We start from the raw sequence: 13,536 nt of genomic DNA, 5'->3' as shown, positions 1-13,536 counted from the left end.
CGTGCCAATAAACATTCTGCGGCATTCTAATTAAACACTTCTGATGGCTTAAGGTTTCCTCCATGTCAAGCTGTTTATGTTGACAGGGCACTGTTATGAACTGCTTCATCAGATTTAATCAAAAACTAAATTTGTTCCTCTAGCCCTCAACACCCCAGCAGTAGGGGATGTTTGTTCTGTAAGGAATTTCAAACAGAGAAATTAAGAAATTACCTGGTGATGCTGTGAGAGCCATCACTCCATAGTAAGAGAAAGCACCAGCCTCAAACTTCATTCCCTCTTTCCCAGCCTCCACTTCCACTTTCCCCTGTGGAGAAAAGATGACAATGTTCCTAGTGGGTTCAAAAGTATTCCTGCTTTGCGTTAATGTTCATCCCTCATTTGAAGTTCAATAAGATCAACATGTGAGGCAGATAAAGCTTTTTTTAAAAAAAACACACAATTTCTTTTTCCATTCATATTCAGTGTTCTAGATACTGCAGTTTCTCAATCATGCACAAATAAATCACAAATATATGGGTAAAAATAATTCTTCAAGATTCTGAATACTTGAAGAAGGCTACACTACATGTATAATATAATCTTTTCAGGGCCTCTGTATAGTTTCATTGCGCAACATATTGTCATAGAATGTTTCAGGTAGCATTTCATGGAAGAGCCCTGACACACACACACACACATTGCAGATCCATCATCTCAACTTAGTACTAGATGGTTCCCTGTTCTGCTGCCTTATCACCCCATTTTATATGAATCACTAGCAAGAATGTACACTTGCGGCACTGGTGTGGTTAGAATTGCTATCCTATAAAATATCCTGTAACATAACAACAGGTGAACAGGAATCATGAACTAATGCCAACATTCTGCTACTGTAGGAGCCATTGTAGGTGGACAGAACAGATCCTACTGTCATCCAGCTGTGTAGTTTTCTTATATTATCTCCAAATTAAAACTGTACTGCATATAACTATGCATTGATTTGCATTTTTTCTCATGCAACATCATAATATTTTCATACTCAGATAACAATGCAACTTCCTGAAAGCTGTAGCAATGCAACTCTTGCCAGATATATTATTTCTAAGAAAGACTAGAGGGGTGAGAGAAACAAGCAAGTACCACTCATGCATGCCAAGTCCAGTTACCTAACCCAAGTGAGAAGGGTGAATATTAGATAAAGGGGCATGCTATTCAGCAGCTGACAAAAAGCACAATTCTAATGAATTAAAGTTGCCCAATTTATTTTCAGAAATATGCATTGCATCCTATGCCAACAGTAAGGACAGGTCTACACAGGTACATCCCACACTACTGGTTCAACATATTGTAAAGCCCATGGTGTGAGAAGGAGTACCCAAAAGAGGCAGCAAAACATTATGCACAATTCTGCAAACATTATAGGCTTTGCCACTTATCCCCACAGCACACCATTTAGGGAATGGTTGATTTCAGTGTGAATGAGGACAGATACTATTGGCCTTGTAGAAAATCAGCTAATCTGGGTTCTAACATTATTCTCCAAGTAAAAGCAACCTGCATCATGCAGACAGCCATTTCTATATTGCCCTACATATAGGGATCCAGAAGAAAAATGCTATTAACTAACCAGTTTACCTTATTTGTTTCAGTAATTGCTACTCATTATACTCACAGTAATGCTATAACAACTTTTGTAGTGTTAATCAGGAAATTATTCAAAGCAAAAACAGACAATGCTACACCAGGTGTGGCTACTCAAAATGGGTACAATTTTCTCTCTCCCACCCGACAATTCTCTCTAATGCTTTGGCAGTCTAACTTTTGCCATGACGTCATCTTGTTGCGTGTTCCCAGTCCTACATCACTGGCTGTTGCTGGTGGGGGCAACAGTGATAAGTCTGGCAAAAAGCTGCCCTTTTGGACATATGCTCCCTTTCAATAATCATTTCTAATTTGTCTCCAAGAACATTTAGGGCCTTAACAGTTCTTAACTGACTAGTAGAAAAGAAAATCAAGGCCATCTGTGCTATCTCACATACAAGTTCTGCAGCAACCCAGCTCGATGAATGTTTTAATGCTCTAGTAAAGAAGCAGATACTTGTTCCCCTCTCCCCTAATAGAATATTTTGAGTGTGTGTGTGTCCATCTCCACCTCCCCACTAAGTACCAAAGAGATCAGTAGGAAGGGGAGACTGACACAGAAAGCAGGAAAGTGAGATGGATTGTATGACTGAACAGCAACACATAATTCACCATTGGGGCGGGTTTGAACTATTGCTATCCTGACAAATTCTTTTTATGTTACGCATCACATTCCAAGAGAAAGTTGCTATTGTTGGAGAATGCCCACCTATTAGCTGATGTAAAGAAAAGTGGAAGAAGTGTTTTTCACATGAGAAAAAAACTAATATACTAACTGACTAAACAAAGTATCCGAAAGGAACAAAGGATGCATTCCTCATTTTAACTTTTGTGACCTTGCCCCCAAGAAGCTTGAGGAAAAGTAGGCTAGACATACACCACATTCCACAAGATTCACATAAGATGCTACACAAATCACCTCCTTCCATGAAGCAAAGCTACAAAAAGTAACTATCCATATAGTTATAAGTGCACAGGATGACTCCTATGGTTAAGGTGAGTCTGTCATTATAAGCCTCAATATTCTTTAGCTTATAAAATGGGGTATGTCTGGCTGATAACTTCAAACTCGCCATACATGATATAGCTATGAAAGTGCCAAATTTCAAACAGATAAGATTCAAATTGCCACAGACATAGCAAGTTTTAAAAGTGCTGAAAACTGAACTTTGACCGTTATTACCAGTTAACAATAAATCACCACACCACCCCCCAATTTTGCTGAAAGCCGTGACTGATTTAGTCAGGCTTGTTCAACATCCCACACTTTTGTTGGTTTGGCAAAGTTCTAATCAGTGCAAATGTTATTACAGTTTTCCTGACCCACTGAAATCTATGGAAAACAAATACTGGCAAACTATTACCCTGCACGACAAAGCAAAAATGAAGCTAAGATTTTGCCAGAAGTGCAGTGTCTGCAGAGGGAGCCACCTAATTTTAAGAGGCATAGCACCTACTTTGCCACCATCTGCAATGCCTATTCATATAATTATAAAATATAACATCGGGGTACAGATGATAGATGAGGGCTTGTCAATTCATGTTGGATCTCTGGGTGCATTTGAAAGCATGGGTGACTACATACCACAATCATGCAGACAGCCCCCACAGCTCCCCCTTCCGATATGACAGTGTGGTGCAGTGGTCAGGGATCATCAACCTTTGGGGGTCCACAGACATATTTAGAAACCCCACAAATGCACACACTTCACTGTAATCCAATCACACTGCAACTCTATATATACTTGAGCCCACAGTGAACGCCACACACTGAATCTCCCCTCACAAATATCCTCCAAAACACACTGAACCCCCATTCCCACAGGAGGTTTGCCAGGACAGTGACCCACCCCCAATATTGAATCTCACAACAACCGTGTGAGGTCGACCATGTGCAAAAATAGTGATTGCATCAATGCAACACACATGTCAGCTACTAGAGGGGAGCACATGCCACAACCACACATGTATTCTGCACTGCAACCCTGAAGAACGCGGACCCTCCAGTCCAAGAGCTGGATGCAAATTCCCTGCTTAACCCTGCTTTTTTGCTTTATAAACGTTATTGGAAATTTTAAAAACATGTACCAAACACAAAACGTTTTCCAAGAGAAATATATGTACAGATGTTAAGACTTTTATCCAGCCATCCACATGGCATCAAAACAAACTTGGAAAACCGTTTTACATTACAAATTCAGCTCACATTCACGATGTTAAGATAATTTCTGAATAGTAGCTGCTCCAACTGAGACAGAAGGCAGATTACTGTACTGCAGTTAATAAACAATAAAACTTAACCCTACTTAATTTTATCCAGCCTGAGAACTTCCATGGATTCTTCACCACTGAAATGGTGAGCAAACCAGTGGCTCAGGGAAAATGCCAACATTACGCGAAAGAACCACCACACATGGAGCCTGGAGGAGGAGGGTGGCTCTAGATCAGACCTGGCCCACCAATACAGGAAGCCAAACAAAGAAAGAGCAGATGTGGAGGAGGAGGAATAGGCTGAGAGCTGCAACACTTGTGGGAGTGGAAGAAGAAAGCCCAGGACAAGAGGACTGAAGAGCCATCAAGGCTACCTGCTGCTGCATCAAGCAGGGCACCAGCTTCCCATTCCTTCCTACAGCTGTGAGGGGCAAGGTGAGATGATCAGTCTTCTATAGTAATCATTCACATGTAAAGCAAAGTGACCTTTGCTTCAGATGTGAATACATTTAAGGGTGACTTATACTCCAAGGGCAAAGCAGAACAAGACATTAGCAAGTCAGTAGGTGGTGCTGTTCTCTTAGTAAATATAATCGTCCAGAAATGATGGTAAAAGGCAATGCTAAGCTTCAGCGCTGACCACATGTAGCAAACCACCCAAAAAACCTTTTGCCCAGCCTAAATGGTAATATACCTTTTGGGTAGGGAGCATATTTTGCAAAACCTCCCTTTGAGCTTGTTTGCTTCTTGCTTATTTCCAATCTCTTCCCTGCTTTGGTGCCATTTTCATTGTCTAGTAGGACTTCACTCTCTGGCTGGGATCATGCAAGGAAAATCAAGGATCATGCAATGAATGTAATTACAAGCCAATCAGATTTGGTTACATGATGATGTCATTAACAGTAACCAAAGACAATTAAAAGTACAGTTTGTACATCCTCACGATCAACCAACTCGATAACTATTAGCCTTTACTTCATTTGGACCAACAACCCTTTTCCAGTGCACTCCCCAAAATTGCCAAAAGAGAGAGCTAATTTTTGCCACTGCTGGAACAATTCACAAAAGCACCCTGTATCTACCTTGTCCCTAGTAAATACTATTTGTTTGCTTTCCATTATTTCCTTAGAAATTTTAATTACACATATATCCTTTTTCACTTCAGAACTTACTAATATTTAATACATGCCTTCACTAATTTTCATCAGAAACTCCAAGCAAAAGAATTTGAACATAAACACTACTGTACTAAAGGAAAGTTGAAGGGCTTCACTTGATGGCTAAGTGGAAAGCTAGAAAGCACACTAATAATATAATCAGCAGTTGTTTGAATGGCTTTTAAAATGTAAATAGTAGACACAGGCTGTTGTGTAAACTCTGATTCACACAAATAGCAAAAAAAAAATGCTACAAGAGTCCCAATCCAAGTCAGAGGTTCCGCACTGGCTACTTGTTTTTGGTGTGTTTTTTTAAGCCATTCACGTTTCTAAATTTTACCCTAGTGTACTTCATCTAGTTTTGTCCTGACATGCATATCGCAGTCAGGCAGAAAAAGAGCAAGCCAAGCTAGGAACCCTAGCTCCCTTCCCATTACAAGCTCTATGCCAGCCTTTACCAACCCATGGTTCTTTAGATGTTGAACTACAACTCCCATTATCCCCAACTATTGGCCCAGCTGGTTGGAGCTGACAGGAACTGTAGTCCAACAACATCCAGAGAGGTGAAAAAGGCTACTCTATGTAGTATATAGAATATAGTCACTGTTGCTGAGATGTTGCTCAATTTTGCTGCAGGAGAGAAAGATGCTTATATATTCATAGACCTGACCTGTAAAATTAGAACGAAGTAATCAACAGGCTTGTTTCGCTGATAGAGGTAGCATTCAGGGGCTTTCTTGTTCTTCTCATCATACTTCAACTCCTGAATCACATTGGGATGCTTCAGTAGCCTTAGGAGGATCTTTTCAGACATCTGGGATGGGCCAAATGCTTCAACCTCTGAAGACATAAACACAACTTGACATTTACCCCACGGTGCATTATTAGATGACACACGTGGATCACTACTTTGTATCCATTACACAAAATACACTTGCAGACCTAATTTTCGGGTTTTGAAGGCCAAAGTGATCCCCTTATTAAACTGCTCAGTAATCCCACAGTTAGTCTAGTGACCACCTCAGAACATATCCTAATATTATTTTTATCATGAAGCAAATAATCACAAAATCAGCCCAGAGACCAATTTTGTGATGCACATCCAGTTCAAAGAAACACATAGTTAATTTTAGCCCCAGAAATCCAGACTTTCTCTTTCAATTAAGTTACTTTCCAGATTGTGGTAACAGGAGTTTCAATTTAGAGAGATGCAACAATATGAAAATGGTATGAAGGCTATTTAGAAAGCCGGGATCACTAAAGCTTCTTCTTGAATTGTGAATGAAAGTATTTTCTGCAGTGACTGGAGGCTTTTAATATTTGCTTTTTATTGGCCTAGAAGTCCTATATGTGTTCACTTCAGCTCAGTCACCACACAAAATAGAAAAAGGGGCCAGTGAGCCTGATCCAAATAGGTCTGTGATCCAAACAGAATAGCATAAGTGAGACCATTTTCAAATAACTAGGATTACAGTGGCTGTCACACAATGCTTTCTCCAGTTTTTAAATCTTACTATTTGACACTTCCACAAGGATAAAACTAAAATATTCTCAACATGGGGCACAGTTAATAGTTAATATATTGAAATGCAAAGCACCAATCTCAACATTTCTGCTATATATTTATTCATATTGCTCAAACAGTCTAAATATACTATCTTAAATGGCTCTGAGCAGAATTAATATTTCAAGTCTAATACATCATATCTTCTTACAAAAGCATACAAGCACTAGAATCATAAAGACTGCTTTTGGAGTCCGTGTGTAAGGCATGGACCATTCTGTGCAAATTAGTTTAAGAAAGATATTGTACATTTATTCTCTGTAAATCCAACACTCCCTCTCTGGGGAGTCTTCCTCTTGAAGTTGCATTAGCAAATGGGTCCCAACTACAAGATTCCTAGAACATAACTGATATATAACTTCAGCCAACATACTCTCATGTGAATTGCTCTCTAGAGCACAATTTTCTAGAATGAAAGTGATATTCAGAGACAAAAGCTCTTCTAATCCCTAGACTCACTGTAAGGCTGCCCAAGAATCAGCCAAACTTCTGGACAATGTTAGACTGCAGACATCTGCCCATTCAAAAGAGGGTCAGGATTCCTTTTTTAGTCTAATAGGCTACTATCATACCCACTGATAGGAATTACAAACTAATATTACAAATCTCCTGAACAGTAGGCATTTAAAAACTCCTATAAATCCAGGAACAGCTTGTAGATAGAAGGTTGCATTCTCACTCTTGATTCCAGATGCTCTTCCAATAAAAGACACTTAGCATCACAAACTATTTAATGAAGGGTCCATGATTATATCATTTCCTGAGCTATTTCTTCTGAGAATCTATTTGCTAGAAGTTAGGGCCTGTGTGTGTGTGTTACTTGTAGTTCTGGGTAACTCATGGCCAACTTTTTTATTTAATGAACAAAAGAAGAGGAAGGACAGGAAAGGATGCTTAATTCCCTTCCCATTGGGCATTTTATTTCTCAAAATTCCTCAACAAACTCCTTTTGTCCTGCAGGATAAGAGAGAGACGCAGTAACAGAGATTTTGAAAGGAAAAACAGCCAGTAGGGAAGGGGTTAAGTACCCCTTTCCTACCCACCCTCCGCTTCTGTTTACAATACCCAGTAACAGCTTCTCATTAAATTGTTTCTGTTGCCAGTTTTACTTGTGATTGCTGTTAATTTTATGATGCCGATTGGTTTATTTTGTTTCAATTTTTTATTGTTAATAGTGATTTTAATGTTATTGTTTGCTGCTCCGGTATTCTTGGCTGTAGGGTTGTTGGCACCTGTCTGTCTCAAGAGACAATGGAGTGTGGGGGTGAAGTCAAACTGCTGCACTAGCAGCACTAAAATGACTCCCACCAGAGGTACTACCCCTCCCCTAACACTCCATACATACCCAACTGACTAAAGGGGGGCGGACTGCAAATAATACAGTAAATAAATAAAAGTCACAGAAAACTTCCGCAGATTTATATAATTGCAGGGTTGGAAGGGACCCCAAGGGTCATCTAGTCCAATGCCCTGCATTGCAGGAATCACGGCTAAAGAATCCCTGACAGATGGTTCTATGTAACATGAAACTTGGCCTTCAGTCTGTTGGAGTCAAAACATGCACAATGTGGCACTTCTACATATCCCCATCTTCCAGATCCATTTTTAATTTAAGTTACTGACCCTCCTTCTCATTGGTGTCCTGGAGCGCAAGTGTCAAAACCGAATAATGAAGGGAATTAAAACCAGGGGGGGGGGGGGACAACAATGGCATGGTTTATCACTCTCTAGGACCCAGCCTTTGTGTCAGCTTGCACTGTCCCACCCACCGTATCAGCACACACTACTAGCAAATCAGCTCTTGGACCCCGGAGTGATCAAACTGTGATAAGCCACACTTGCCTGTTGCTAGGAAACGGTGCATTGCCAACAGCAACTGTGGTGATATTTTAACCTTCATTTCGCTGTCTGTCTGTTTGAAGGCAGAGAAGTCCTGCTTTCTCTCTCGATGGGCTACTTTCTTTTTGGTCTTGTTATCAGCTGGAGATGGAGAAATAAAACAATAATTCAATCAGGGTCCAACATGAACACTGGGTGACACTGTTTAGAAACAGGAATAAGCACACATACATTACGCCATTCTCATAAAATAAAAACTCTTGAAGTTACGAGCACAATCGCTGCAAACTGAAATCAACAGCACAGGAAGAATCTCATGCACCTATGTGAAGATCTATTCATCTACCTACAAGATTTTGGGGTTATTTCGCTCCTAACACCTGAATAATTGCAAGCATTTAAGTTAAAGTTATAGAGTGAACAAACTTATGACTCTGTTTTCATGCTGTGCTCAGAACATAAAAATCAGCCAAAAGACTTCCTGTATCAGCACAAAGGGACACCCTGTGCCAGAAGTCATCAGTGCTGCTCTATAAGCAGCACTGTAATGTCCTTATACATTATACAATAACTCTACAATGGAAGTATTTTGGGAAAGAGTTGATGTGAAAGAAACAACTCACAGATCCTGAAGATCATCAGGAGTGGATTTATTGCTCTCATACTTATAAATATTTAGTGCGGACAAGAAAACTGTATCAGGTTAGGTGAATTTAATAGATTTTATGAACCAAGTGGAGGAAAGTTGGCTCTGCTGCCTATTAGATTAACTGTGGAACTAGTAGAAGTGTCTACAACAGCAGTGAAATGCCTAGCCGGGACTGAGATATTTACAGCAATATAGGAATGCTTAGTAGCCAAGTATTGTAAAAGTCCTATGATTTTATTTTTAAAAAATGTTGTTGGCATCCATTGATAGACAGTGGGGCGCACCTTGGGGAGGTGAAGCCAAACTGCTGCATTAGCAGCACCGAAGTAACCTCTCTGGGGCCCAAGCTTAGACAGTGTGTATGGAGGTCCTGGGCTGCCCATACGACAAGACCTCCTCCCCTTTTAGCCTCACTGATGTGATACAAAGGAAAGAAAAGCAATGTGCTTGGCAACAGGATTTGCCAGAAGGAGGCATACAAGGCGCCATCCAACCATCTTAGGGACTCCACTCCAGATTGTGTAGGGTTCACTCCTTAGCATTTCTTCTCCCAAAGATATCCTGCAAAGCAGTGGAGGTTTAGGATCAGAGTTTTCCTTCTCCTAGATGGGCTACCTTCCTCTACAGCATGTGCAGAAATGCATTCTCGATCATTGGACCTACTATTGGTCTTGTCCGCTCAATCCACCAGAGCCTGTCTTCATATGCAGGGATGTCCCTAACTTATTGAGGGTTTGAGACCCATTGGCTACCCTCACCTGGTTTAACCACAAGTTGAAGCCTTTTCATGGTGCTGGTGTCACATGCTGACAGCTTTTAGGAGCCACAGGTGACAGCTGAGTGCAGGATAAGGACCAAAGATGGACAAACTACCCCAGAAGGAGCATGGCATGTCCCCCACCAGAGGCACTACCTCTCCCCTAACACCCCATAGGAAATGAAGAATGAACCAAACAGGAAATGAAGAAAGTTGTAACGGGCAAATGTTTAAAAATCGAAATATTTACAGAATCATTGCTTTCTCTTTATGGTAAAATCAAACCTAACGTATTTTCAAGTGGAAACCCATGATAATTCACAGAAGGGCTTCCATCTTTTCCTGCATCCTACACACACAGGAATTATGTATCATACAGATAGTGAAGTTCCATTTATGCTTTTTCCACTTCCCCTGTAAAGAGTTCCACTGAATGACTGGAACTCAGATATAGCAAATGAACAATTCCTCTCCTTATACCCTCACTTTTTCCTTCCTTTTTAAAGTTACAGTGGGGTGAGGGACAAGAGATCATGCCAATAAGAATGAACCTTCTTCCCACCCATCCCCTTTTCTTCCAAGGGAAACGGGCAAAAGATGGAAGAGGAGTGATGGATCTCTTGTCTTATTTCAACATTCTTTATTAAGAGAAATGTCTGTAAAAATAACACAAAATTATATATGCTAAAAAGATAACACCCAATGTGATTATATTTAAAAACACTACAATATTTAGCCACAGTATACACACAGTGCATGCAAATTAAAACAGTCACTTTAAACAATACTTAACATCCAGTACAATAAAATACACACAAAAATGTAAGGGAAAAAATATAAAAATATCACAACCATAGGAAAACTTACTAAATGCTGTTTGGTACTTTTCTACCACTGCTTACCTAAACAGATTAAAAAGTAATCTACCCAACAGGGTATATATCTGGTTATCCCCTAAACCAGCTGTCTCTAACTAAATTAAATTTTAAGTGACCAAATTACAATTCCACTGTTTTAAAGCAAGTTTTAGGTTTTATTACAAACAGATGTATATATGCTTAAAAAGTGATAAAGCAAAAGGGGAGATATTCTGTGCTTTTCCCAAGTAATGGTTTTCATGTAATAATGATGTTTTGAGTACCAATAGTTTTTATTATTTATAATCGTGTACATAGTTTCTTATAGTGAGTTTTAATGCTGTCTAGAGTATAAGAATGGAGGATAAGTTCAACTAGTCAGCATTTTCAGCAAAGTGACACAATTTACTTCTCCAAGAGTAATATACAGATTGCAGCATAATTATTATTTAGATTTTGTATGTATGTCTCTGACTTTAGCAAAGCAGTTTTTGGCTCAAGAAACACATCAAAATGCAAGAAACAAAAAACGGTGTATTTTAGGATAAAATACATTTAGAAATGTAGGTTCACATTTAAATAAAAAAAAATTATGCAGATTCATGTAGAAATGGGCTAGAATAGACTTATGAAAAAACATATGCAAAATTGACACAGATCAGATATCCATTAATGTGTCCACCCCAATTTGAGGGTTTACACTGGATACATTGGCTTTGTGTATATTACAGTTAAATGCTGTACTATTTGTTTAAATACAATTTTTAAGCACTGATTTTTTTCTTTTTATAGTGTGTAATTCTGTATTATTTTTACAGGCACTTTCCTTCATTTACTTGAAGTGTGATAGGAACTATATATTGGGCAATTGCCCAATTTTGGTGCTGTATTTTTCCAATGTTGTTATTGATTCTCTCTATTTGTGTTTCTGAATAAATCTCCTTCCTATGCTGTGGATAGATTCTTCTTCCCCCAAATAACTGAAGGTTGCTTAAAAGAGAGATTGCTGTTGGGGTGTTTACACTCACTCCACTTTTGCCTCTAGTAATGAGACTTTGGAATTGCGGGCAAAATTTGTTTCACCAGAGGTAACAGTGCAACAACACTCGTTTGTCTCTAGCCTATAGTATAGAAGTTTGGAAGAAATTGTTAAGATTGCTGAGTGGAGCACTATTCACCCCAGAGAATGCCTGTCAGTAGTAAAATGTTCTGATAGGCTAAAAGAAAACGTTAGAAAAGACTGCCTGTCATGACAGAGGGGTCTGTGGATGACAAGCACTTTTAATTGGAGTGAAGTTCCAATTCTACTTCATAGATCTTAAGCAATTTATCTCAAAAAATAAACAAGATAGGGAACTTTATTTGAAGGAAGGCTCCAAACTATTTTGAGGGGGGAAATCATGGGGATTAATACTCACTGTACAGATCTGTTTCATCTAGAATCTCAGATTTGATGATCTCTTCAATTACATCTTCCAATGTAACAATGCCCAAGACTTCATAAAAAGGATCCCCTTCCCCTTCATTGTTCACCCGCTGCACTATTGCCAAGTGAGATTTACCTGCACAGAGTAGTAGACCAAGAAATTAGAAATTATAGCAGAATCACTAGCCAGCCGCTGTCAAAATGACATGGATGGATCCTGCAATGAAACAACAGATGGTTAAAGGGATACTGTCAATCTAAAATACAATTATATCTGAAAGTTCATAACGATTATTAGAATCAGCATAAAGCTGTTTACAGGTAGAACTTGTATGTAGTTGGTCCAAAAATTATAACAGGTGATATTTATAAAAACTCGACCATTCTACGACAACCTTGTATTGGGTTAAGCCTCCAGGCTGTCAGCTGGGAAGAGCTCTAGCCAGGGAGGAAATACTGGCTCCTGGACTAGCAGGTCTTAACACAGTGGCAATGGCCACCGGTTAGGCACAGTCATAGTCACCAGGTCCAGAAATCATGGACTCCATGGCCAATGAGGGCCACCAGAATCAGATCAATTGTGAGTCTCTGATCCTTCTTCACTATTTGTTGGAACTCGCAAAATGGCTGGGAGGCATATAGTAGGCTAGCTGGTGAAATGGATTTTAAGACATCTGTTCCCCTGGGTAGCTGCACATGGCAGACACATGAGACAGACCTGCAGCTGAGTATTTTCAGGTGTGGCAAAGAGAACCACCACTGACTGTATGCCCCAAACTATCCAGCAGCATCTAAAACGCCCTCAGATTCTGCTGCCACTATGCTTCATTTATGATTCTGCAACTTAACCAATCTGCCATGGTGTACTTCAGGCCTGCTAACTGTTCAGCTTTCAAGGAGAGCAGGTTGCATTCAGCACAATTGAAAAGGCTGTTGGCCTCAGTGACCAAGTCCCACCAGTTCATTTACATATGCTTTTGCCAATGTTTTGTCTGTGTGAACCAGCAAGTGCATGCCCCTGATCTCCAACATCAAGAGACTTAGACTGAGCTGAACTGCACAAAGTTCACCAAGTTCCAAGACACTGATATTCAGCTGGGACTTTTCCACATTTCCTGAACCACTTGACGGCTGATGTGAGCCCCCACCCCATCCATAAACAGAAGGGAATGAACAATAGTCAGACTCTCTCACACACTCCCTAACACCATAGCCAACAAAGATGAGAAACAGCGCATAAAAGCTCATGAAAGGAGAGTAAAAGTGATGGTAATACATGGGGCAGCTGAGTACCCAAGAGGACCTTAACTGTCTTTGACCGCAGGCATGTTCAGACTAGGAAGGAGGCAAAAAGATTTCTGGGCTCTTCCTGCCAAGTACAGCAAGAGGAGTCATCCTCATTCACTGCCAACAGGTAAATTTCCAATTTGCTTTGGGAAATTTTCTGATGGCC

The 13,536-nt window shown here is 39.9% G+C and overlaps 1 protein-coding gene across 7 annotated transcripts in view; it reads right to left on the bottom strand.

Annotated features, from left to right (window-relative positions):
• The window catches only part of CNNM2 (cyclin and CBS domain divalent metal cation transport mediator 2), a 123,635-nt gene that overhangs the window by 26,622 nt on the left and 83,477 nt on the right, over positions 1–13,536 (bottom strand). For 2 of the 7 annotated variants that reach the window (XR_013393183.1, XR_013393182.1), the window contains exons 2-6: positions 12,076–12,219; positions 8,398–8,535; positions 5,662–5,831; positions 4,529–4,649; positions 214–307 (exon numbers count right to left, since the gene is read on the bottom strand). Coding sequence is in view for 5 of the 7 variants with exons in the window: in XM_028730396.2 (XP_028586229.2) it covers positions 214–307; positions 5,662–5,831; positions 8,398–8,535; positions 12,076–12,219 (546 nt within the window). In the remaining 2 variants the exon portion in view is untranslated. The remainder of the gene's footprint in view (positions 1–213; positions 308–4,528; positions 4,650–5,661; positions 5,832–8,397; positions 8,536–12,075; positions 12,220–13,536) is intronic. The other 5 variants (XM_028730396.2, XM_077930187.1, XM_028730401.2 and 2 more) reach the window with 3 other exon arrangements.

The sequence above is a fragment of the Podarcis muralis genome, chromosome 6 (assembly GCF_964188315.1).
Source record: "Podarcis muralis chromosome 6, rPodMur119.hap1.1, whole genome shotgun sequence".
Taxonomy (NCBI): Eukaryota; Metazoa; Chordata; class Lepidosauria; order Squamata; family Lacertidae; genus Podarcis; species Podarcis muralis.
Note: the sequence above shows the minus strand (reverse complement) of the source record. Positions and strands in the feature narration are given on the sequence as shown.